Here is a 26,958-nt window from a genome sequence, read left to right as displayed (position 1 = left end):
GCTAGCTTTTATCTCCTCGGCTAACATCCCACCAACACAACTAATCGAAGCTCCAGAGTCTAATAAGCCATAGACAGTGCGATTGAACACTTGAACTGGAAAAAAGGGGCGAGGATCCGTTTGCCCTGCAGGAAGTGAATTAATGTACTGGACACCAATGTTGCATATCTTTATGTTATCCCAATACGCTTTTATCCGACGGGAACTCCGGGATTGACGTCTATCTAAATCTGGTTGAAATTTGCATTCCGAGATATCTAATTTATTTTAGTCAGGTATTTTACTATGAAGTAAAGAATTTACAGCCGGTCTTTGTGGGTCTGGTGTGGGGAGTGCTGCAACCTTAGCTGCTTCCTCTATTAGTCGGTCATTGCTGATTGACTCCGAACGGCACTCGAGGGTTTCTGTTTGACAAGCGACCTCGACGTGCCCGGTTTTGAGTTTTTTGAGCACTTGTTACAACTAGGTTTATAGGTATTGTCGGCCTCACAGCCGTAACAAAATATTTTTCTTTCGGACTCGCAGTCCTGATACCTGTGTGGCAATTGCAACATGCCAGTGCAAGCGCAGAAACATCCATTTCATTCTCAAATTCCGTTTCATGAAAACTTTCTGGGGTTTCAGCAAACTCCGAAACGTCGCGCTTAAGTGGAGTGCTTCGCTTAGCATCAGCCAAAAAAACTTCGCGTCTTCGACAAATTTCTCTCAAGTCTGAAACTGTTTTAATTTCCAAATTCAGGATCTCATTCCTGATTTCAGTACGTAAATTGTTCTCAAGGACTCTAACCAACTTGTCCGGCGTCCACGGCTGTTCTAGGTGATTGATTAAATCGGATATGTTGTCGTAAAAGCAATCGAAAGTTTCATTCGGTTTTGTTTTTACCCACCTGGTGGTTTTGAGGTTCTTACACACAGATTTAATTAAAAATTTGTTCACGATCGGAAGCACGAACTTATCTCCGCGGTTTTCCTATATTTCCCGGGTGAGATACGCGTGTGATGTCACTGAATTAACTTGATTATGGAATAAGTGCATCTGCACTCAATGACGGCTTGGTTTGAATAGGTCGAGTCTAGGTTAGCGTGGCCTTACTGAGGCCATCGGCGGAAATGTTTCACAGCTGAGTCGAGCTTTCCAAAGACACCCTGCACCGGCTGACTTTCGATGAATTGCCATTCTCATTTTTATTACTCCGATAACATTGCACCAAAGTTTCAGATATGCAACGAAACTCGGCTAGCAGATCCAGAAAATAAGCATACTTCTAGGATAAACTAAAACGGCCTATTCAGTCGCCACTACAAAGCCCCTCCGAACAATCAGTCTAGGATATTTTATCCCTGGTACCCTAGACTGATACCGACGGAAGAGACCTTACTGCCGGATATCCTTGGCGTGATAGGTACCTTCAAGGCGTCCTTGTAAGTCTTCCAGTTCATAATACGCGCTTCCCAGCTTCTTGCGAACTCTTGATTTTACAAAAGACGGTCCAAATTTGGCAGAATATCCTGTCTGAAAGCAACTTTGTTTGAAGCTCCGTCGATACACCCCTTGTCCTTCCGCAAATGAAACGTTTCGAGACCGAAGGTTATAGCGTTTCTCGTTTTCGGCGTGCTGTTCCTGCATACGCTTACTTGCTTTTTTTTGAACAATATCAAACGAGTCCTGGCGATTGAATTTCAGTGAACGATCATCAAGTAAATTTAATTTCCTTAGAAGTGAATACGTAGAACCGGATGTTATCATGTGCTGTCCAAAAACCATATAATATGGAGATGTTCCCAAACTAGAGTGAACGGAGGTCTTCAATGCATAACATATCCTGTTCAGATGTTCATCCCAGTCCTTCTGGTCTGGACGCAAATATGCTCGGATTGCGGCAATCACGGAGCGATTAACGCGTTCGGAAGCATTTGCTTGTGGTGAATGCGCCGCTGTTAATGTGTGATGCCATACTGCTGCATTAATTTCCGAAAAGCGTGAGACCGAAATTGTGAACCGTTGTCTGACACTACGGTTTCCGGAGCTCCATATGCCATGATCAGTTCCCCTTCCAAGTATTTTATGACCCCACTAACTTCATAATCTTCCTAACTGGTTTAAGGAACACATATTTCGAAAAATGGTCCAAAGCGATAAAAATTCCAACGTTCCCGCTTCTTGATCTGGGGTATGGTCCAAGGAAGTCTATGAACAATCTTTGGAAAAACCGTTGACTTTCCGGCGCATTACCTAATAGCAGTCGCAGCACATAATTAGGAGCTTTGGTTGTTTTGGTCACTTCGCAAGCGTTAATATAAGCCTTTACATCCGGCACCAGACCAGGCCAAAAGTAATACCGCCTCACTAAACTCTTCAGAATGCATGTCCACCAGGAGCCCTTCCTGTAAATATACTGCGGCTATTACGTCATCGTTGACGCGAGACAACGAATCGGGAACAACGTTAAGTGAGCCTATGCGATGCTCAATCTTGAAATTATATCTCTGCAAAGTCAACGCCCCTCGTGCCAATCGTGAATTCAAGTCGTGATTGGACATTAACCACTTCAATGAGGCGTGATCTGTTATGATTTTAAATTCCATTCCTTCAACATAACCCCTGAAACTTTTGAGATGGCCGCTAAACATTCTTGCTCGGTCACAGTGTAATTTCGTTGTGCCCTGTTTAGCTTCTTGGAGATGAAAGCAATCGGACGCTCATCTCCTGCTTCAGACATTTGTACAAGCACAGCGCCTACCCCCGTTTTACTCGCACCACAGTGTATTGCGAACGGTTTTGAGAAATCTGGGCTACACAAAACTGGGGCTTCGCACAGAGGTTGCTTTAGCTCCTCGAAGGCTTTTATTGCTTCGTCAGTTAGTCTTAACTTCCGTTTTGTAGTCATTAAATCGGTCAAAAGGGTAGCAAGTGAAGCAAAATTTGGAACAAACTTTCGATACTACCCACATAAGACCATGAAACTTCTCAAACCGGGTAGATTTTTTGGTACTGGAAAATTTTTTATTGCTGCCACCTTATCGGGATCTGTCCTTATTCCACCGTTGCCTATTATATGCCCTAAATATCGAACTCGTAGCGTACAGAAATGGCTTTTGCCAATACTTAGAGTCAAACCTGCACGCTTTTTTTGCAACGCCAATTCTCTAAGTACTTCGAGGTGCCGTTCAAATGTGGAAGAAACTACTAATTAATCGTCAAGATAAATAAAAACCTCATTGCGGAGATGTGCTGGTACTACCTTATCCATTAGACGCGACATTGTGCTTGTGGCATTACAAAGCCCGAACGGCATAACCTTGAATTGGTAGAGAGGTCTGCCGTGAAAGCTGTTTTGTAGCGTACAGAAATGGCTTTTGCCAATACTTAGAGTCAAACCTGCACGCTTTTTTTGCAACGCCAATTCTCTAAGTACTTCGAGGTGCCGTTCAAATGTGGAAGAAACTACTAATTAATCGTCAAGATAAATAAAAACCTCATTGCGGAGATGTGCTGGTACTACCTTATCCATTAGACGCGACATTGTGCTTGTGGCATTACAAAGCCCAAACGGCATAACCTTGAATTGGTAGAGAGGTCTGCCGTGAAAGCTGTTTTGTCGCGGGATGATTCATCTAAAGGCACCTGCCAATAGGCGTCCTTCAGATCCAGGCTTGAAATATACTCAGCTCTTGGCAACCGACTTAGGATTCCACTGATTTGAGGAAGTGGGTAAGCATCTTTCTCTGTGAAGTTGTTAACCTTCCTACAGTCCAAACAAATCCTTACTTTGCCAGGCTTGGTTACCATAACGATAGGGGAAGACCATGAACTCTCGGATTCTTCTATAACTCCCAATGCTATCATTCGGTCTATTTCGGCGTACATGGCCTTTTCGACTGCGGGCGAGACGGGGAAATGGCGTTGCTTAATTGATTTAGCCGTTCCCACATCAATCGAATGCGATATCAGGTTGGTCTTACCGAGCCCTTCTTGCTTGAAGGAAATATCAATCTAATCTATGCTGATCAACCTCCGATTCTAGTTCCGATATGGTTAAACTTTATGGAAGCAAATCATGAAGCTTCCAGAAATCGATGCCCAGATATAAATCTTGCTTCAGCGACGGTACTACATAAAGCTTTACGGTATTCTTTTTGCTGCCGTATTCTATTTCGACTTTCAAATGGCCCAGTATTTGCTGCGATCTTCCGTCCGCGGTGGTAGCATGTCCTTTTATCACTTTATAATCACCGCTAGCTTTTATCTCCTCGGCTAACATCCCACCAACACAACTAATCGAAGCTCCAGAGTCTAATAAGCCATAGACAGTGCGATTGAACACTTGAACTGGAAAAAAGGGGCGAGGATCCGTTTGCCCTGCTGGAAGTGAATTAATGTACTGGACACCAATGTTGCATATCTTTATGTTATCCCAATACGCTTTTATCCGACGGGAACTCCGGGATTGACGTCTATCTAAATCTGGTTGAAATTTGCATTCCGAGATATCTAATTTATTTTAGTCAGGTATTTTACTATGAAGTAAAGAATTTACAGCCGGTCTTTGTGGGTCTGGTGTGGGGAGTGCTGCAACCTTAGCTGCTTCCTCTATTAGTCGGTCATTGCTGATTGACTCCGAACGGCACTCGAGGGTTTCTGTTTGACAAGCGACCTCGACGTGCCCGGTTTTGAGTTTTTTGAGCACTTGTTACAACTAGGTTTATAGGTATTGTCGGCCTCACAGCCGTAACAAAATATTTTTCTTTCGGACTCGCAGTCCTGATACCTGTGTGGCAATTGCAACATGCCAGTGCAAGCGCAGAAACATCCATTTCATTCTCAAATTCCGTTTCATGAAAACTTTCTGGGGTTTCAGCAAACTCCGAAACGTCGCGCTTAAGTGGAGTGCTTCGCTTAGCATCAGCCAAAAAAACTTCGCGTCTTCGACAAATTTCTCTCAAGTCTGAAACTGTTTTAATTTCCAAATTCAGGATCTCATTCCTGATTTCAGTACGTAAATTGTTCTCAAGGACTCTAACCAACTTGTCCGGCGTCCACGGCTGTTCTAGGTGATTGATTAAATCGGATATGTTGTCGTAAAAGCAATCGAAAGTTTCATTCGGTTTTGTTTTTACCCACCTGGTGGTTTTGAGGTTCTTACACACAGATTTAATTAAAAATTTGTTCACGATCGGATGCACGAACTTATCTCCGCGGTTTTCCTATATTTCCCGGGTGAGATACGCGTGTGATGTCACTGAATTAACTTGATTATGGAATAAGTGCATCTGCACTCAATGACGGCTTGGTTTGAATAGGCCGAGTCTAGGTTAGCGTGGCCTTACTGAGGCCATCGGCGGAAATGTTTCACAGCTGAGTCGAGCTTTCCAAAGACACCCTGCACCGGCTGACTTTCGATGAATTGCCATTCTCATTTTTATTACTCTGATAACATTGCACCAAAGTTTCAGATATGCAACGAAACTCGGCTAGCAGATCCAGAAAAGAAGCATACTTCTAGGATAAACTAAAACGGCCTATTCAGTCGCCACTACAAAGCCCCTCCGAACAATCAGTCTAGGATATTTTATCCCTGGTACCCTAGACTGATACCGACGGAAGAGACCTTACTGCCGGATATCCTTGGCGTGATAGGTACCTTCAAGGCGTCCTTGTAAGTCTTCCAGTTCATATTACGCGCTTCCCAGCTTCTTGCGAACTCTTGATTTTACAAAAGACGGTCCAAATTTGGCAGAATATCCTGTCTGAAAGCAACTTTGTTTGAAGCTCCGTCGATACACCCCTTGTCCTTCCGCAAATGTAACGTTTCGAGACCGAAGGTTATAACGTTTCTCGTTTTCGGCGTGCTGTTCCTGCATACGCTTACTTGCTTTTTTTTTAACAATATCAATATCAATATCGAGTCCTGGCGATTGAATTTCAGTGAACGATCATCAAGTAAATTTAATTTCCTTAGAAGTGAATACGTAGAACCGGATGTTATCATGTGCTGTCCAAAAACCATATAATATGGAGATGTTCCCAAACTAGAGTGAACGGAGGTCTTCAATGCATAACATATCCTGTTCAAATGTTCATCCCAGTCCTTCTGGTCTGGACGCAAATATGCTCGGATTGCGGCAATCACGGAGCGATTAACGCGTTCGGAAGCATTTGCTTGTGGTGAATGCGCCGCTGTTAATGTGTGATGCCATACTGCTGCATTAATTTCCGAAAAGCGTGAGACCGAAATTGTGAACCGTTGTCTGACACTACGGTTTCCGGAGCTCCATATGCCATGATCAGTTCCCCTTCCAAGTATTTTATGACCCCACTAACTTCATAATCTTCCTAACTGGTTTAAGGAACACATATTTCGAAAAATGGTCCAAAGCGATAAAAATTCCAACGTTCCCGCTTCTTGATCTGGGGTATGGTCCAAGGAAGTCTATGAACAATCTTTGGAAAAACCGTTGACTTTCCGGCGCATTACCTAATAGCAGTCGCAGCACATAATTTGGAGCTTTGGTTGTTTTGACACTTCGCAAGCGTTAATATAAGCCTTTACATCCGGCACCAGACCAGGCCAAAAGTAATACCGCCTCACTAAACTTTTCAGAATGCATGTCCACCAGGAGCCCTTCCTGTAAATATACTGCGGCTATTACGTCATCGTTGACGCGAGACAACGAATCGGGAACAACGTTAAGTGAGCCTATGCGATGCTCAATCTTGAAATTATATCTCTGCAAAGCCAACGCCCCTCGTGCCAATCGTGAATTCAAGTCGTGATTGGACATTAACCACTTCAATGAGGCGTGATCTGTTATGATTTTAAATTCCATTCCTTCAACATAACCCCTGAAACTTTTGAGATGGCCGCTAAACATTCTTGCTCGGTCACAGTGTAATTTCGTTGTGCCCTGTTTAGCTTCTTGGAGATGAAAGCAATCGGACGCTCATCTCCTGCTTCGGACATTTGTACAAGCACAGCGCCTACCCCCGTTTTACTCGCACCACAGTGTATTGCGAACGGTTTTGAGAAATCTGGGCTACACAAAACTGGGGCTTCGCACAGAGGTTGCTTTAGCTCCTCGAAGGCTTTTATTGCTTCGTCAGTTAGTCTTAACTTCCGTTTTGTAGTCATTAAATCGGTCAAAAGGGTAGCAAGTGAAGCAAAATTTGGAACAAACTTTCGATACTACCCACATAAGACCATGAAACTTCTCAAACCGGGTAGATTTTTTTGGTACTGGAAAATTTTTTATTGCTGCCACCTTATCGGGATCTGTCCTTATTCCACCGTTGCCTATTATATGCCCTAAATATCGAACTCGTAGCGTACAGAAATGGCTTTTGCCAATACTTAGAGTCAAACCTGCACGCTTTTTTTGCAACGTCAATTCTCTAAGTACTTCGAGGTGCCGTTCAAATGTGGAAGAAACTACTAATTAATCGTCAAGATAAATAAAAACCTCATTGCGGAGATGTGCTGGTACTACCTTATCCATTAGACGCGACATTGTGCTTGTGGCATTACAAAGCCCGAACGGCATAACCTTGAATTGGTAGAGAGGTCTGCCGTGAAAGCTGTTTTGTCGCGGGATGATTCATCTAAAGGCACCTGCCAATAGGCGTCCTTCAGATCCAGGCTTGAAATATACTCAGCTCTTGGCAACCGACTTAGGATTCCACTGATTTGAGGAAGTGGGTAAGCATCTTTCTCTGTGAAGTTGTTAACCTTCCTACAGTCCAAACAAATCCTTACTTTGCCAGGCTTGGTTACCATAACGATAGGGGAAGACCATGAACTCTCGGATTCTTCTATAACTCCCAATGCTATCATTCGGTCTATTTCGGCGTACATGGCCTTTTCGACTGCGGGCGAGACGGGGAAATGGCGTTGCTTAATTGGTTTAGCCGTTCCCACATCAATCGAATGCGATATCAGGTTGGTCTTACCGAGCCCTTCTTGCTTGAAGGAAATATAACAATTTATTACATTGTCTAGTTTGGTTCGATCGCTCTCAGACAATCTATGCTGATCAACCTCCGATTCTAGTTCCGATATGGTTAAACTTTATGGAAGCAAATCATACAGCTTCCAGAAATCGATGCCCAGATATAAATCTTGCTTCAGCGACGGTACTACATAAAGCTTTACGGTATTCTTTTTGCTGCCGTATTCTATTTCGACTTTCAAATGGCCCAGTATTTGCTGCGATCTTCCGTCCGCGGTGGTAGCATGTCCTTTTATCACTTTATAATCACCGCTAGCTTTTATCTCCTCGGCTAACATCCCACCAACACAACTAATCGAAGCTCCAGAGTCTAATAAGCCATAGACAGTGCGATTGAACACTTGAACTGGAAAAAGGGGCGAGGATCCGTTTGCCCTGCTGGAAGTGAATTAATGTACTGGACACCAATGTTGCATATCTTTATGTTATCCCAATACGCTTTTATCCGACGGGAACTCCGGGATTGACGTCTATCTAAATCTGGTTGAAATTTGCATTCCGAGATATCTAATTTATTTAAGTCAGGTATTTTACTATGAAGTAAAGAATTTACAGCCGGTCTTTGTGGGTCTGGTGTGGGGAGTGCTGCAACCTTAGCTGCTTCCTCTATTAGTCGGTCATTGCTGATTGACTCCGAACGGCACTCGAGGGTTTCTGTTTGACAAGCGACCTCGACGTGCCCGGTTTTGAGTTTTTTGAGCACTTGTTACAACTAGGTTTATAGGTATTGTCGGCCTCACAGCCGTAACAAAATATTTTTCTTTCGGACTCGCAGTCCTGATACCTGTGTGGCAATTGCAACATGCCAGTGCAAGCGCAGAAACATCCATTTCATTCTCAAATTCCGTTTCATGAAAACTTTCTGGGGTTTCAGCAAACTCCGAAACGTCGCGCTTAAGTGGAGTGCTTCGCTTAGCATCAGCCAAAAAAAACTTCGCGTCTTCGACAAATTTCTCTCAAGTCTGAAACTGTTTTAATTTCCAAATTCAGGATCTCATTCCTGATTTCAGTACGTAAATTGTTCTCAAGGACTCTAACCAACTTGTCCGGCGTCCACGGCTGTTCTAGGTGATTGATTAAATCGGATATGTTGTCGTAAAAGCAATCGAAAGTTTCATTCGGTTTTGTTTTTACCCACCTGGTGGTTTTGAGGTTCTTACACACAGATTTAATTAAAAATTTGTTCACGATCGGATGCACGAACTTATCTCCGCGGTTTTCCTATATTTCCCGGGTGAGATACGCGTGTGATGTCACTGAATTAACTTGATTATGGAATAAGTGCATCTGCACTCAATGACGGCTTGGTTTGAATAGGTCGAGTCTAGGTTAGCGTGGCCTTACTGAGGCCATCGGCGGAAATGTTTCACAGCTGAGTCGAGCTTTCCAAAGACACCCTGCACCGGCTGACTTTCGATGAATTGCCATTCTCATTTTTATTACTCCGATAACATTGCACCAAAGTTTCAGATATGCAACGAAACTCGGCTAGCAGATCCAGAAAAGAAGCATACTTCTAGGATAAACTAAAACGGCCTATTCAGTCGCCACTACAAAGCCCCTCCGAACAGTCAGTCTAGGATATTTTATCCCTGGTACCCTAGACTGATACCGACGGAAGAGACCTTACTGCCGGATATCCTTGGCGTGATAGGTACCTTCAAGGCGTCCTTGTAAGTCTTCCAGTTCATAATACGCGCTTCCCAGCTTCTTGCGAACTCTTGATTTTACAAAAGACGGTCCAAATTTGGCAGAATATCCTGTCTGAAAGCAACTTTGTTTGAAGCTCCGTCGATACACCCCTTGTCCTTCCGCAAATGAAACGTTTCGAGACCGAAGGTTATAGCGTTTCTCGTTTTCGGCGTGCTGTTCCTGCATACGCTTACTTGCTTTTTTTTTAACAATATCAATATCAATATCGAGTCCTGGCGATTGAATTTCAGTGAACGATCATCAAGTAAATTTAATTTCCTTAGAAGTGAATACGTAGAACCGGATGTTATCATGTGCTGTCCAAAAACCATATAATATGGAGATGTTCCCAAACTAGAGTGAACGGAGGTCTTCAATGCATAACATATCCTGTTCAGATGTTCATCCCAGTCCTTCTGGTCTGGACGCAAATATGCTCGGATTGCGGCAATCACGGAGCGATTAACGCGTTCGGAAGCATTTGCTTGTGGTGAATGCGCCGCTGTTAATGTGTGATGCCATACTGCTGCATTAATTTCCGAAAAGCGTGAGACCGAAATTGTGAACCGTTGTCTGACACTACGGTTTCCGGAGCTCCATATGCCATGATCAGTTCCCCTTCCAAGTATTTTATGACCCCACTAACTTCCTAATCTTCCTAACTGGTTTAAGGAACACATATTTCGAAAAATGGTCCAAAGCGATAAAAATTCCAACGTTCCCGCTTCTTGATCTGGGGTATGGTCCAAGGAAGTCTATGAACAATCTTTGGAAAAACCGTTGACTTTCCGGCGCATTACCTAATAGCAGTCGCAGCACATAATTAGGAGCTTTGGTTGTTTTGGACACTTCGCAAGCGTTAATATAAGCCTTTACATCCGGCACCAGACCAGGCCAAAAGTAATACCGCCTCACTAAACTTTTCAGAATGCATGTCCACCAGGAGCCCTTCCTGTAAATATACTGCGGCTATTACGTCATCGTTGACGCGAGACAACGAATCGGGAACAACGTTAAGTGAGCCTATGCGATGCTCAATCTTGAAATTATATCTCTGCAAAGCCAACGCCCCTCGTTCCAATCGTGAATTCAAGTCGTGATTGGACATTAACCACTTCAATGAGGCGTGATCTGTTATGATTTTAAATTCCATTCCTTCAACATAACCCCTGAAACTTTTGAGATGGCCGCTAAACATTCTTGCTCGGTCACAGTGTAATTTCGTTGTGCCCTGTTTAGCTTCTTGGAGATGAAAGCAATCGGACGCTCATCTCCTGCTTCGGACATTTGTACAAGCACAGCGCCTACCCCCGTTTTACTCGCACCACAGTGTATTGCGAACGGTTTTGAGAAATCTGGGCTACACAAAACTGGGGCTTCGCACAGAGGTTGCTTTAGCTCCTCGAAGGCTTTTATTGCTTCGTCAGTTAGTCTTAACTTCCGTTTTGTAGTCATTAAATCGGTCAAAAGGGTAGCAAGTGAAGCAAAATTTGGAACAAACTTTCGATACTACCCACATAAGACCATAAAACTTCTCAAACCGGCTAGATTTTTTGGTACTGGAAAATTTTTTATTGCTGCCACCTTATCGGGATCTGTCCTTATTCCACCGTTGCCTATTATATGCCCTAAATATCGAACTCGTAGCGTACAGAAATGGCTTTTGCCAATACTTAGAGTCAAACCTGCACGCTTTTTTGCAACGCCAATTCTCTAAGTACTTCGAGGTGCCGTTCAAATGTGGAAGAAACTACTAATTAATCGTCAAGATAAATAAAAACCTCATTGCGGAGATGTGCTGGTACTACCTTATCCATTAGACGCGACATTGTGCTTGTGGCATTACAAAGCCCGAACGGCATAACCTTGAATTGGTAGAGAGGTCTGCCGTGAAAGCTGTTTTGTCGCGGGATGATTCATCTAAAGGCACCTGCCAATAGGCGTCCTTCAGATCCAGGCTTGAAATATACTCAGCTCTTGGCAACCGACTTAGGATTCCACTGATTTGAGGAAGTGGGTAAGCATCTTTCTCTGTGAAGTTGTTAACCTTCCTACAGTCCAAACAAATCCTTACTTTGCCAGGCTTGGTTACCATAACGATAGGGGAAGACCATGAACTCTCGGATTCTTCTATAACTCCCAATGCTATCATTCGGTCTATTTCGGCGTACATGGCCTTTTCGACTGCGGGCGAGACGGGGAAATGGCGTTGCTTAATTGGTTTAGCCGTTCCCACATCAATCGAATGCGATATCAGGTTGGTCTTACCGAGCCCTTCTTGCTTGAAAGGAAATATAACAATTTATTACATTGTCTAGTTTGGTTCGATCGCTCTCAGACAATCTATGCTGATCAACCTCCGGTTTAGTGTTACTTTGCAACGATTCTAGTTCCGATATGGTTAAACTTTATGAAAGCAAATCATACAGCTTCCAGAAATCGATGCCCAGATATAAATCTTGCTTCAGCGACGGTACTACATATGGCTTTACGGTATTCTTTTTGCTGCCGTATTCTATTTCGACTTTCAAATGGCCCAGTATTTGCTGCGATCTTCCGTCCGCGGTGGTAGCATGTCCTTTTATCACTTTATAATCACCGCTTTTATCTCCTCGGCTAACATCCCACCAACACAACTAATCGAAGCTCCAGAGTCTAATAAGCCATAGACAGTGCGATTGAACACTTGAACTGGAAAAAAGGGGCGAGGATCCGTTTGCCCTGCTGGAAGTGAATTAATGTACTGGACACCAATGTTGCATATCTTTATGTTATCCCAATACGCTTTTATCCGACGGGAACTCCGGGATTGGCGTCTATCTAAATCTGGTTGAAATTTGCATTCCGAGATATCTAATTTCTTCAAGTCAGGTATTTTACCATGAAGTAAAGAATTTACAGCCGGTCTTTGTGGGTCTGGTGTGGGCAGTGCTGCAACCTTAGCTGCTTCCTCTATTAGTCGGTCATTGCTGATTGACTTTGAACGGCACTCGAGGGTTTCTGTTTAACAAGCGACCTCGACGTGCCCGGTTTTGAGTTTTTTGAGCACCTGGGTTTATAGGTATTGGCGGCCTCACAGCCGTAACAAAATATTTTTCTTTCGGACACGCAGTCCTGATAGCTGTGTCCTTCCTTGTGGCAATTGCAATGCAAGCGCAGAAACATCCATTTCATTCTCAAATTCCGTTTCATGAAAACTTTCTGGGGTTTCAGCAAACTCCGAAACGTCGCGCTTAAGTGGAGTGCTTCGCTTAGCATCAGCCAAAAAAACTTCGCGTCTTCGACAAATTTCTCTCAAGTCTAAAACTGTTTTAATTTCCAAATTCATGATCTCATGCCTGATTTCAGTACGTCAATTGTTCTTAAGGACTCTAAACAACTTGTCCGGCGTCCACGGCCGTTCTAGGTGATCGATTAAATCGGATATGTTGTCGTAAAAGCAATCGAAAGTTTCATTCATTTCATATTGACGAAGAAGAAAATTTTCAGTCAAAAGCCCCAAAGAACAGGCTTCTTGAGCAAATTGCACTTGGACGACCAACTACCATTTATAGAGCTCTCATTTCAAGACAAACATAAATTCAAATTCCTGATAGATACGGATGCAGAGGGCTCCTTTATAAACCTTAAATACATAACAGACAAAGAAAAGATTAACCTCGAAAGTCCGATTTCTATCACTACTGTCTTACAAGAACATCCAATCCGACAGATGACTATACTACTTATTTTTGAAAAGATAAACGATCACAGGAAATTTTAAATTTTCTATTTAAATTTAACCAATTCCTTGACGGGTTAATTGACATGAACATACTTACCGAACTCCCGGATGGATATTTCCCAGCTAACCTTCACGACACCAACGGTGGAGATGCCTTTGGTTATTGTTCCAAATCGTTCCTCTGAGATATTCGAAATTGAAGAGGAGACGATTTCGACTGATCAAAATTGATCAAAATTCCAGTAAGCATTAAAGAAGGACAATTTTTATGTGACCATATTGAATTAGAACAGGATTTTTTTATAACAGCGGGGATATATACGGCATGCAATAATTTCGGCTTGATAAATAATATAAAAATAATGTCTCGACCAAACCTAAAAAATTAATTTTGGATTCAAGATTAGAGGTAGACAGATTCAAGTAAGACGATTTCGCTCTTACCAATGTTATATCAAATAATATCAAATACAAAAATGAACGTCGTGTTTCAAGCTTTGATACCATTAGGACAGATCATTTAAATGAAGAAGAAAAGCAACAGCTAGCCCAACTGTGTAATAAGTTTCCTGGCTTAGTATTTCATGAAGGTAACGAATTTTCATTCACTAACCAAGTGAAACATGAAATCAAAACTGTAGACGACAAACCAGTATTTTGTAGACCGTTTAGATTTAGCCCCACAGAGTCGACCGAAATTCATAGTCAAATAAACAAACTCTTAGACCAAAATATAATCAAACATAGACATTCTTGGTTTTAAAAAAGCTGGATGCGTCAAAAATAAAAAACTGGAGAATGGTTGTGGATTTATTTTTTTTTTTTTCGGACGATCGGTCATTGCCGTCGCCCGGTTAACTTAGTTAACTACTCCCCCCTCAGAATTAAGTCCGCCCTCGGCCGCCCTATTTGGACAATCACCTCCCTTAGTTGGGCCGTGGATCTCCTGGCCTGGGTGACTCGCCGATAAGTGAGACCGATGCAGATCAACGAGCAGCATATCGCTCCTGCGATTAACACTATCTGGTGTGAAAGATAGCCGTTGATATCTTCCCCGAATTTCTTAATGTGTTCCAGGTTACGTTCACTCAAGCGGTGAAAGTACGGAAGGCTAAGTATGCTGTGTTCCAGGGTAATGTTCAGGGAAGGCGAGCTAGCCACTCCTGGTACCCTTTTCCGGGCCACGTCGTGATTGACGTAACGGGTTTCGTTAACCGTGGCACTCTCAATGAAGGTGATGAGGTGAGTTCCTCGTATGTGAACATAGGTGCCGTTGTCCACACTCACGCGAGCCGGTCGATCGTTTACGATGATAATCCCTTCGTCGACGTAGGTAATGGGCTGCAAGTCGCTTTGCTGGATCTCGCAATGCGCGACGCCAGCATGGAGTTCTTGAGCGCACTAACTTCTTAGTGCCAACTGGCAAAACGTAGCCCCTGGTGTTGTGGAGCAGTTCTTCACTGTGTGGAACTCTCCATCGTGTCGTGATGCGAACCGGGAAAAATAGTAACTTTATTACAGGCTGCCTTAATTTTTGGAAATTTGATAATAAAATGCAAAATGTTAACGGACTGTAAGATTTTAACGGACGCAACGGACAATACATCTTTAATAGGAGGATCGGTGGGCTCCTCCATCCACACATTTTCCAGGTCTGCATGATCTAATATGCTTGGACTCACAACATTGACCTTTGCAAGAGCTATCGCCATTATTAAATTTTGCAGCTCCATTGCAATCATCCTATTTCGAGATAATAATTTGGGATTTATTGGTTGACCTCAAAAGTTGATTGACGGTTGTGGAAATTTTGTTTATTTGGTCTTGTACCTTGTTATTGATATATATTTGCCTATTGTTTGCGTTTATTAATTGGAATTCCGTGAATTTAATTTTTTCAAAATCATCCGCATCTGGTGTCCCTGCAACTACTTTCAACGCTGTTCCCAGGAAATCTAAGCTCCTAGCTACTCTATGGTGGGTGCTAAACGAGTCGAGCAGGTCGCGCAGATGAGCGACGTCGACGACCAAGAGTTTCTGCATATGTGATTGGGGGAACATGTTGGTCATGCCATCAGTTTCCTCTACCTCGCAGTGTGTCTTACGAATGCGTATTCCTCCCACACTAAAATCTGACCATCTACGATGCGAATGTATTTAGCCTGTGAGTAGTCCGTAATGTTGTCTTTATGGACCACCCTCCCCTTAATGAGGACTGTGGTCCCCATGTCCGCTTCAACGGCTTTCTCTTCACACAGTGGTGTGAGCTTGTTGTCAAGTCTCCTGTTGGATTTCACTAAGACTTTGTCGCCAACTTCGAAAACCCTGTTCTGACGCGAAACGTTTTCCAATCTTCGGATGGCTTGAAGTCTAACTGACAGTTGTATTTTTTGATGAAATCTATGCCTATTATTCCACCACAAGGAATTGCCAATTTTGGATTTACGATATGAAAATTATGTGGAATTATGTATTTATCTATTTGTTTTTCGATAGTAGTTAACCCTTTTGATTTGGTAACTTCTTGGCTTATTCCTTATATATTTATTATATGGTCTATTTGGATGAATTCAAAATTATCAGAATCTGCACAAGTGTCTATTAAGAAGACATGTTCTTTTTCTGTTGTAACTTTTCTAAAAATAGCAAATGAATTTAAACTGAGATTGATAGTGTGAACTTTCGCGATATCTATTGCTGAGTATCTAAAAGTTCTTGGTTCTTGTGGGCTGTCCTGACGTAGTTCTTCTTATTATTATTATAATTATTTGAGTTATTACCTCCATTTTGTTGGTTATTTCCCCTATAACTTCCTCTGAAGTTGCCTCTATTATTCCCTCTATAGTTATTATTATAGGAGTAATAGTTATTGTTTTAGCCGTTATTGTGATTATAATTATTACTATAATAACCACGACCACTGCCTCTGCCGCGATAATTACCTCTGTTGTTAATACCACGGCAGGCCTGGCCTCTGGGAGTGTAAACAAGAAAGGAAAGCAAACTTCGGGCGGAGCCGAAGTTGATATACCGTTGCTGAATATTCTGTAAATTATATTCTCCAAAATTATTTATATGATGCATTCTTAATACTGATAAAAATCCCAACTTCCTAACTTTAAAAACACCAAAGTTATGGCATTTCCAATCGTTCAGTTATATGGCAGCTATAAGATATAGTCGGCCGATCCTTATGAAATTTGGTAGGTCGGATTGATTGGCCAAAAATTAAACCCATAGATAATCCCAACTTCCTAACTTTACAAACACCAAAGTTATGGCATTTCCAATCAATCAGTTATATGGCGGCTATAGGATATAGTCGACCGATCCTTATGAAATTTGGTAGGTCAGACTGATTGGCCAAAACTTTTGGGAAAGTTTCAAGCAGATAGCTTTAAAACTGAGGGACTAGTTTGCGTAGAAACGGACGGACGGACAGACGGACATGGCTAGATCGACTCTCCTGGTGATGCTTATCAAGAATATATATACTTTATAGGGTCGGAAATGTCTCCTTCACTGCGTTGCAAACTTTTGACCGAAATTATAATACCCTCTGCAAGGGTATAAAAAAATAAAAAAGTAAGGCCCAATAAGGCAAATTTTTACTACATGAGCCAAACTAAATGGCAAATAAATTATAAATTAAATTACACGCTTAACATAAAAAATCCTATAGCAGCTAAAAGAAAAACACCCAAAATGGGTTTAGTAGACGTGAAAGAAGTGGACTCCACAGCAAACGTCATAAACAAAATCGAGACCAAAACTATGAATACAGATTTAACGAACATTTTATTGTCAATCATTGTCTTTATTATGAGCGCATTTATTTTGCACAAGGCATATACGTTTCATAATAAATGTATATCAAAGAGAGCCATAAATAAAAGCCAGGCTAATGATCTGGACAAAATATAAAATACATAAAGCGCCAACAATAATTATAAAAAGGTTTTTAAAATATGTATGTCCATATATTGATATTTTGAATATAGATGTTATTTTATCCAATAATCCAATAATGTACAATGAAAATAAATAAATAAATAAAAAAAAAAAATAAATATAAAATATGAATACTAATGCACTCGGATTAGAATTACTCTTGATAGGGAACCCAACTTTCAGAACAGGGTATGAAATGGTGAGGGGCGGGCTTTCCAACGGGGTTGAGTTAGTAGTCCAGGAAAATTATTTATTTTCCACTTTATTTCAAAAACTTGTCGAACTTCACTTCCTTCTTTGTACACTTGTAAATTAGAACTAACTTAAAGCTACGGGGTGGATGCTTCAAGAGCCGCTTGGAGAGCGGAGTGGAGACACTTAACAGTGCGAGAGAACGAGATGCGAAGATCTGGAAAAAACTTTTCTCTCGACTGTTAGGACTCCAGGGCCGGTTCACTCGAAACTGCAAGCGCCGCTTTGGCGCAAAATTTTGCAAAAAGCCAAGAAGATCGCAAAATAGGCGAAAAAACACAAAATCGGCAACAGGTAAAAAACCATCAGCCGGCGGACTGTCAAATAGATGGCGGCAAAAACCCGCACTTTTCTAGACAGACTAGGGCGCAAATCCATTCCGATCAGCGCAATAATAACTTCCAAAACAGAAGTTACAGTTCAGAACCTATGGACATTGATCCTTCACTTTCAAAAATAATTCCACCCGTTCAAACGCAAGCCTACCAAAATCGGAGACCTGCCACGTCCGACCGAACCAAAGCAAAGCAACAGCAAAGGGTAAATCACGTCACCCAGGGTGTAGGAAATGAACCAGGGTCATACGCCAGCACAGCTTTCAAGGCGGCGGAGAAAATCGATGATGACATCATCACAGATTATGACTCTGATGTCATTAATTTTTTAGGGGAAGATCCCTGCTGCCCGTCATCAGACGAAGAGTAGCGGGGACCGATATGAGGTTTCTTATCGACACGGGCGCGTCAAAAAATTTCATCCGACCTCACAAAGGGTTGAAAGGCGTTCGCCCCGTAGAATCCCCATTCCCAATACATTCAATCCATGGCACTACCAAAGTTATGAAGAAATGCTTCGTATCAATGTTTAATTTAAAGGCTACGTTCTTTATACTACCCGACTTGTCTTCCTTCGACGGAATAATCGGCCTTGACCTGTTAAAACAGGCAGGGGCATCACTCTGCCTATCCTCCGGTCACCTAAAATGGGGCACCGAGGTAGAGCAGATCGATTTCCACAAGTGCACTGACGTCAATTTCACCAGCGTGGATTGTTCAGATGCACCGCCTTTGGCAAAGAATGCGTTTTTAGAGATGCTAAGGAGCCGGAGAAAGGCATTTGCAGACCCTAACGAGGCTTTACCTTACAACACTTCGGTGGTAGCTTCCATCAGAACAGTTAACGAGGAGCCCATATACGCAAAATTGTACCCGTACCCCATGGGAGCAGCGGATTTTGTCAACAACGAAATTCAGGATCTGCTAAGAAATGGAATAATTCAAAAGTCGGCATCCCCCTACAACAACCCAATATGGGTGGTAGACAAAAAAGGGACCGACGAAAGTGGAAATAAGAAAATGCGGCTAGTCATCGAATTAAATTAAATGAAAGGACCGTGTCCGATAAGTACCCCATGCCAAATATTTCAATGATATTGGGGAATCTCGGCAAAGCGAGGTATTTCTCAACGCTGGACCTTAAGTCTGGCTATCACCAGATTACGCTCGCGGAACGAGACAGAGAAAAAAGCTCGTTCTCAGTAAATGGGGGTAAATATGAGTTTAAAAGGCTTCCGTTTGGTCTCAAAAATGCAGCCAGAATTTTTCAGAGGACCATAGATGACATCCTACGAGAGCAAATAGGTAAATTTTGCTATGTTTACGTTGACGACGTAATAATATTCTCGGAGGACGAAAACTCTCACGTTAAACACGTAGATTGGGTTCTAAGAGGCAAACATGAGAGTGTCGGTAGAAAAGTCGAGCTTTTTTAAGAAAAGTGTCAGCTTTCTTGGGTTTATAGTCACTTGTAATGGTGCTACCACTGACCCAGAGAAAGTAAAGGCCATCAAGGGATTTCCGGAGCCCAAGAATGTATTCGAGGTACGGTCATTTCTGGGCCTGGCTAGCTACTACCGATGTTTTATTAGGGATTTTGCGGCAATAGCAAGACCTATCTCGGAAATCTTAAAAGGGGAAAACGGAACAGCTAGTAGACACAGGTCACGAAACATTCCGGTACAGTTCTCTGAAGCGCAAAAACAAGCGTTTCAGAAGCTTCGAAATATCTTGGCGTCTGACGATGTCATGCTGAGATACCCCGATTATAAAAAGGCATTCGATCTAACGACAGATGCCTCGGCCTATGGCATTGGTGCAGTGCTGTCCCAAGAGGGACGTCCGATTACAATGATCTCAAGGACATTGAAGGGCAGAGAGGTTAACTATGCTACCAACGAAAGGGAGCTATTAGCCATAATTTGGGCACTGGCCAAACTAAGGCATTATTTATACGCGGTCAAAGATATAAACATCTTCACCGACCATCAGCCATTAACCTTTGCAGTATCGGAATCCAATCCGAATGCAAAGATTAAAAGATGGAAAGCGGGCATTGACGAATCCGGAGCGCGAATATTTTACAAACCCGGTAAGGAAAATCTAGTTGCCGACGCACTCTCGCGACAACAACTTAATGTCATGGAGGAGCAAGAAGCTGAATCGTGCGCGGCCACTATACACAGCGAACTCTCCCTGACACACACAATCGAGACGACGGAAAAGCCATTAAATTGCTTCCAAAACCAAATAATCTTGGAGGAGGCACGCTTCCCGTCAAAACGCAGCTTCGTCCTTTTTGGTAACAAGAGACGGCATGCGATTAATTTTTCCTGCATAGAGAGTTTACTTGATGAGCTCGCAGATGTAATCGTTCCTAAAGGCGTAAACGCTATCTATTGCGACTTGCACACGTTGGCAATGGTACAGGACGAACTGGTTCGGCAGTTTCCGGCCACAAAATTTTGGCATTGCAAAAATCGTGTAACAGACATTTTTGCAGTCAGCGAAAGACGTGAAATCCTCACCGTCGAACACAACAGGGCCCACAGGTCATCCCAGGAAAATGTAAAGCAGGTACTCTCCGAGTACTACTTTCCAAAAATGGCCAAATTAGCTACCGAAATCGTAGCGAATTGCAGGACTTGCGAGAGAGCCAAGTACGACAGGCACCAAAGAAACAGGAGCTCGGCGAGACACCGATCCCCTCTCATGTAGGAGAAATGTTACATATTGACATTTTCTCTACAGATAAAAAATACTTCCTTACTTGCATCGACAAGTTTTCGAAGTTTGCCGTCGTGCAACATGTCCACTCAAGGACAATTGAAGACCTCAAACCGGCCCTACTACAAATTATGAATTTCTTCCCAAGAGCTAGGGTAGTCTACTGTGATAATGAACCATCATTAAATTCACACACTATCTCAGCAATGCTCGACAGCCATTTTGGCGTTAGCATTGCAAATGCACCGCCCCTCCACAGCGTCTCAAACGGGCAAGTAGAGCGCTTTCATAGTACCCTTGTGGAACTTGCGCGATGCCTGAAAATCGACAAGGGAATGACGGACACTGTTGACATAATTTTATTGGCCACCGCCAAATACAATAAGTCGATATACTCGGTTGTTAACAAACGACCAGCCGACATTGTGCAAACACACCCAGACGACCCGCAGATGGAAGTCCAAAATAAAATAATACAAGCCCAAAACACTCTCAGGACTAGGGAAAATGCCTCCCGGCAAAACAGAGTATTCGAGGTCGGCGAAAAAGTCTTGGTCAAAACAAACCGAAGACTTGGCAATAAACTCACACCGCTGTGTGAGGAGAAAGACGTTGAAGCGGACCTGGAGACCACGGTCCTCATTCAGGGGAGGGTGGTCCACAAAGATAACCTAAAATAGGATTAATTTTTTACATATTTAGCCACTTGGCAACCGTTTACTTATTTTTTTTTGTTAAGTTGGAATAATAGTAGAATAGTATACGAAACAACAAACATGTGTGACAAGTTTCCCCAATCGCACATGAGAAAGTTTCTGGAAGTAGATACCGCGCATATGCGAGACCTACTGGAAGCTTAGATTTTTTGGGATCAATCTTAAAGGTAGTAGCAGGAACACCGGATGCCGGTGATATGGAGAAGACAAGATTTACGGAAATGCAGCTAATAAACGCAAACAACAGACAGGTGGAAACTAACACTAAAGTTCAAAGTAAAATCAATCAATTGACCGCCACAGTAAATCAAATCCTCACGGTTACAAAAAATAAACAAATTGACACAGGCCATTTATATGAAACCCTCCTTGCTAGAAATAGAATGCTAATGATGGAACTACAGAACCTTATGCTTGCAATTACATTAGCTAAAATTAATATTGTCAGCCCAAATATATTTGACCACGCAGACCTAAAGTCAATTTGGCTTGAGGAACCCACTAACACCCCCATAAGGGATCTTTTGTCCGTAGCGTCCGTTAAAATATTACAATCTGCCAATTCCTTGCATTTCATAGTTAAGTTTTCAAAGGTAAAGTTCGCCTGTAAGAAAGTCACAATATTACCCGTCACTCACCATAATATCATGCTGCGGATACCGAACAATGTTGTGGCCACATGTGGTGGAGAAGTCCACACCGTTAAGGATTGTACCGTGTCGCCAGGAGCTACGTTCTGCCAAATATCATCAGGCAGCTCTTGCGCTAGAGAACTCTATGCAGGTGTTTTGGCGCACTGCGAGACCCAACCAACCGACTTACAACCCGTAACTCGAGTCGATGAAGGAATAATCATTGTCAACGACCAAACAGCTAAAGTCCGGGTAGACAATGGTACTGAGGTCTGGCTACACGGTACTCACCTTGTCGCATTTGAAGATTGCGTCTCCATCAACGAAACCCTCTACGTAAATCATGACAAGATCCAAAGAAGAACTCCAGGAGTTGCAAGCTCACCATTGCTTAACATTACCATCAATCACGACGTATTGAGCCTCCCTTACCTTCATCGATTAAACGAACGTAATGTGGAGCACATTCGAGAGTTCGACAAGGATATTGGGACCTATCAAAAATATCGCGCAATGCTCATAGTAGGAATTCTATGTTGTGCGATGATTGCCATTGTCATGATCTATCTCCATTTCTTCAAGGCAAGAAGATCTGCGGCACAGCTGAAGGAAGTCATCACCGAGATAGCGGCGGCCGAGGGCGGCCTTAATTCAAAGGGGGGAGTAGTTAACAAGTCAACATAAACCAGCAAAAGTCAATGGACCAGCCGCTGACTTTTGTTGTTATTTAGCTTCGGACGAAACTGCTGATCCAGCTTTAAGCCCGGATGCTCGTGCACAGACGGCAAGCACTGCATATTTGCGTGGCCGCTGTGAGTCTTTTGTTAGCTTTAAGTTTCTTTTCAATTCAGTTTATATCAAAGCCTTGAATAAAGAGCACCAGCTCTGATAATATTTAACTCCGGCTACCGCCGTTAAAGATCTTATTATTTCACACTGACTGAGTCTCTAGGCCAGCAGGTAAAGAAGGGCAGTCACCCTTCCACCCTATTCTTCCTAATTTATCGACGGATGACAACAGCCAACCGGCTACCTTCACGGAGACGGCTGCGAGGGAACCTCTACGGAGTAAACTACTAATTTATACCCTGACAGACTCGGCAGCGGTAGGATTTTATACCTCGAGAACATCTGCTGACAAGTGTCTGGGAAGTGCGTGGGCGAGGACAAGGAGCCATTCTGAACCTTTACTTGGAAGAGAAAGCAAAACAACAAACAAATCAGAAAAGGAGTCGCTTGAGTGATGTTTACGGGGTGGGCAGCGGGAAGGCATTATTGTGGAGATTTAGAGGTTGCCTTAGCCTCCATAGGAAGGAGAACTAATTTGTGGACCGGACGTCGGATGGTTCCACGAGAAGTAAGAATATCTACGACGCGTACTCTAGTATCAGCTCCTGAGATAGCAGCTACGATTCTGCCGAGCCGCCAGTCATTTGATGGCAAGTTATCGTCATTAACGACTACCATATCGTCGACTTGGAAATTTCTGGATGGCCTTAGCCACTTGTTGCGCTTGTGGAGTTCCTTTAGATACTCTTCTTTACATCGTGAACTAAATTGTTGATGCTGGGCCTTGAGATGTCGCCATCGATTTATAATCGACTTTGCTTCGCCTTTGATTTCAGCCTCCGCCGTGGAAAGCAACGGACCCCCGATCAGAAAATGGCCTGGCGTCAGTGCCAGCAAGTCTGTCGGGTCCTCTGACATTGGAGAAAGAGTTTTAAAACTCTTTACTCCTGCCTTCCACAGGCCTCCCATATGAGGAGCTCCTGGGGGTATGAAACGCCACACGAGTCCCTGATGGCTAAAGACTCCTTTAGCGCTTGCGTAAAGTCACGGGAAAGAAGACTTGAGGCGCCAACAATAGTTTTGCCGTTGTCGGAATGGACCCGCTGAGGACAACCTCGTCCAGCTACAAAACGTGCAAACGCTGCTAGAAACTTCTCAGTTGGAAGGTCGGCGGTGGGTTCCAAATGGATGGCCTTCGAAGAAAAACACACAAACTTATCCCTTAGTGATGAGACATGCTCTCCCTGTGTAGTTTTCAACTTCAAAGGGGCCGGCGTAATCGACGCCGGTTTAAGTAAATGGCCTGGAAAAAGAGGCTCGATCAGTCGGAAAATCAACAATCAATTGGGTTTGCAGTCTTTTTTTTATAAATGGTGCACACCTTGCAAGAATTCCCTCCCTTTACCAGATTCTTGACTTTAGGAATGCAATATTTGGATCGCACCAAGCGCACTATCAATTGGTTGCAGCTATGAAGTGTAATCTGGTGCGTGAATTGGACAAGCAGACAAGATAGCCGACAGCTGTACGGGAGTATTACAGGATGGCGCTCGTCATACTGCAGGACCGTGGAGGCAGTTAAGCGACCACATGCTCTTAAGAGCCATGTTGCTCTACAAATGGAAATAAATTAGCAAATTGGCTTGATGCGGGTATGAAACTTTTACTTCGCAACAATCGAAGCTGGAGCGCGTACTCTTCACGCTGGGCAAGTATTATGTAGGTTTTCTCAGCTTCCCGGATTTCCCGATTACTGAGCTGCCTATCCGGACTTACCGGAGCCTTCCGACAGCGATTCAGGAACCTTTGGACGTAAGCTAGGACTCGTAATACCTTGTCTAGTCTGGAGAAACGTTCAAGGAAATCATCAGCGGGAAGATTTACGAAATGAACCTTCACCGCGCGCTGCTCTAACTCAGTGACTGGGTGTGGATCCGAAGTTTCTGGCCATTGAAGTTTGGGCAGTTGTAACCATTGAAGCCCATGCCACCAGAGGGTGCTATCGCCCAACTCTTGCAGGGACACGCCGCGACTAGCTAGGTCGGCAGAATTGTGTTCTGATCGCACATGTGACCAATTCTCAATCTTTGTAGCTTGAGCTATTTTGGTTACGCGGTTGGCTACGAATGTGGTCCAGGAGCAGGCTGGTTTTTTTAACCATGCCAGGACAATGGTGGAATCTGTCCAGCAGAAAATCTCAGAGCTGTCTGACAACATATTTGGATGTGCGAGGAAAATAACGATGATTTGAAAATAATATTCTGCAAGATATTTGCAGTTGGTTGCTGTGCTGCGAAAATGAGCTGTAGGAATCGGAAAAAAAATATATACATTTGCGCACCGTCACGGCTTGCACAAAAAAATGTATTTATTTATTTTTATTTAATGGATGTGAGCCGACGGTGTGTGCGAATTAGCGCAGCTGAAATAAATATCATGCAAATTCTGGAAAGGCGTGTCGTGGTGATGGGTTCGGTGGAATCGAGTTATTTTTGGTAATTTGTACAATATATAATTATAATATATATTAATATATGTATCTTAATCAGCATGCATCAGGATTATATGTGTGTATATAGTACTTCTTATATTTGGAAATTATAAATTATGTGGACTGTATTGTAAATGTCGACTTCGAAATGTTTGTAGGGTGTACCGCGAAAGAACGTATGTGGGTTATCGTGCTTACGTTGACTACGTTACGCTACGACTTTTCCCCTTATGTTCATATGTTGAAATGGATATGTAGATATGTACTATGTATGTATCGGCGTATGGATATGTGTGTTTGTGGGAACTGTATGTATGTGTATAAATTGTAATTTAAAATTGTAATTTGTAACAAATTTGGAAATTGGAGATAATGTGGACTGTATGGTAAATGTCCCTGTATACATTTTTGTAGGGTGTACCGCGAATGGAGGTACGTGTATGTTTCCTTAAGTACATATGTTGAGATGGTCTGGCATATGTACGTACATTAAAGAGTGTGCATCTGGATTATATGTCCGTATGAACAAGAATATGGAAATGGGAAAATATGAAGAAAGAGGCCGTAAATGGCGACCGTATCAAGATGGAAATAGCAATACGAAAAAGAAGCCGGAATATGGCGATCGTATGAAGATGGAAATAGCAATACGAAAAAGAAGCCGGAATATGGCGATCGTATGCACAATGGAATGGGCCGATCAGACAGATATAAGAAATTGGATTGGAAAAATTGGAAATATCTGGCTGGTCGGCAGAAATGAGTATAAATAAGAACGGTCGTACTTATCTTGAATGATGGAAGAGAAATTTGGGAAAATCCGCCGGTTGAACGCTGGTGCTTGGAACTTCTTCTCCTCTTCTGGAATTATTCGGTCGATAGATCATGAAATGGTGAGATGCGGGCTTTCCAACGGGGTTGAGTTAGTAGTCCAGGAAAATGATTTATTTTTCACTTTATTTCAAAAACTTGTCGAACTTCACTTCCTTCTTTGTACACTTGTAAATTAGAACTAATTTAAAGCTACGGGGTGGATGCTTCAAGAGCCGCTTGGAGAGCGGAGTGGAGACACTTAACAGTGCGAGAGAACGAGATGCGAATATCTGGAAAAAACTGTTTTCTCGACTGTTAGGACTCCAGGGCCGGTTCACTCGAAACTGGAAGCGCCGCTTTGGCGCGAACAGGGTATTATCAATAATCGAAAAAGGAGCTGAGCCTCTACTAATAAATGAATTCGAATATGAGTACATGAATAGGTACAACTTATGCTTTTCTCCCTTGATACATTGCTCAAGTACTCAGAAGGCGATAGTATTGAGCACCGTCCCGACCCTAAAAATTAAATCAGTTATTAACAATAACAAGATACTTGGAAGACATCTTTCATTGATGGTTTCAAGAATCTAGAAAAAATTGCATTAAATAATGGAATGGGACGAATTATATAAAGAACTAAATAATATAAAAATTGACTTTGACAGATCATATAAGTCACAATCAAGACCCCGGCCAGCACAGCAAAACACTGTGAACGAGCATGCCGAAATATTAGTAACCCGCTTCAATACAGCACGTATACTAATACACGATCAGAGAGATAGGCTAAACAAAGCCCATTGGTCTCAGGTATCAAAATATTTAAACA

General features: G+C 42.7%; 1 protein-coding gene across 1 annotated transcript; it reads right to left on the bottom strand.

The window, feature by feature from the left end:
* Window positions 1–23,763: 23,763 nt before the first annotated feature.
* LOC123037137 lies at window positions 23,764–25,039 on the bottom strand. The gene is made up of 3 exons (XM_044456632.1): window positions 24,519–25,039; window positions 24,228–24,435; window positions 23,764–24,015 (listed from the first exon to the last, which is right to left on the bottom strand). The coding sequence occupies exons 1-3, from the start codon at window positions 25,037–25,039 to the stop codon at window positions 23,764–23,766; spliced, it is 981 nt and encodes a 326-aa protein (XP_044312567.1).
* Window positions 25,040–26,958: the final 1,919 nt, after the last annotated feature.

The sequence above is a fragment of the Drosophila rhopaloa genome, unplaced genomic scaffold (assembly GCF_018152115.1).
Source record: "Drosophila rhopaloa isolate 14029-0021.01 unplaced genomic scaffold, ASM1815211v1 contig_138, whole genome shotgun sequence".
In the NCBI taxonomy this organism is placed as follows: domain Eukaryota; kingdom Metazoa; phylum Arthropoda; class Insecta; order Diptera; family Drosophilidae; genus Drosophila; species Drosophila rhopaloa.
This window is presented reverse-complemented; position numbering and strand designations above follow the sequence as displayed.

Bases quoted from the DNA above. Each gene is read 5' to 3' on its own strand.
- LOC123037137 (XM_044456632.1), bottom strand. From the start codon at position 25,039: ATGTTGTCAGACAGCTCTGAGATTTTCTGCTGGACAGATTCCACCATT. The intron at 24,436-24,518 runs GTACGCGCTCCA...TTCCATTTGTAG, and splicing joins ATACTTGCCCAGCGTGAAGA to AGCAACATGGCTCTTAAGAG. The intron at 24,016-24,227 runs GTAAAGGGAGGG...TTTTCTTCGAAG, and splicing joins TTCCTAAAGTCAAGAATCTG to GCCATCCATTTGGAACCCAC.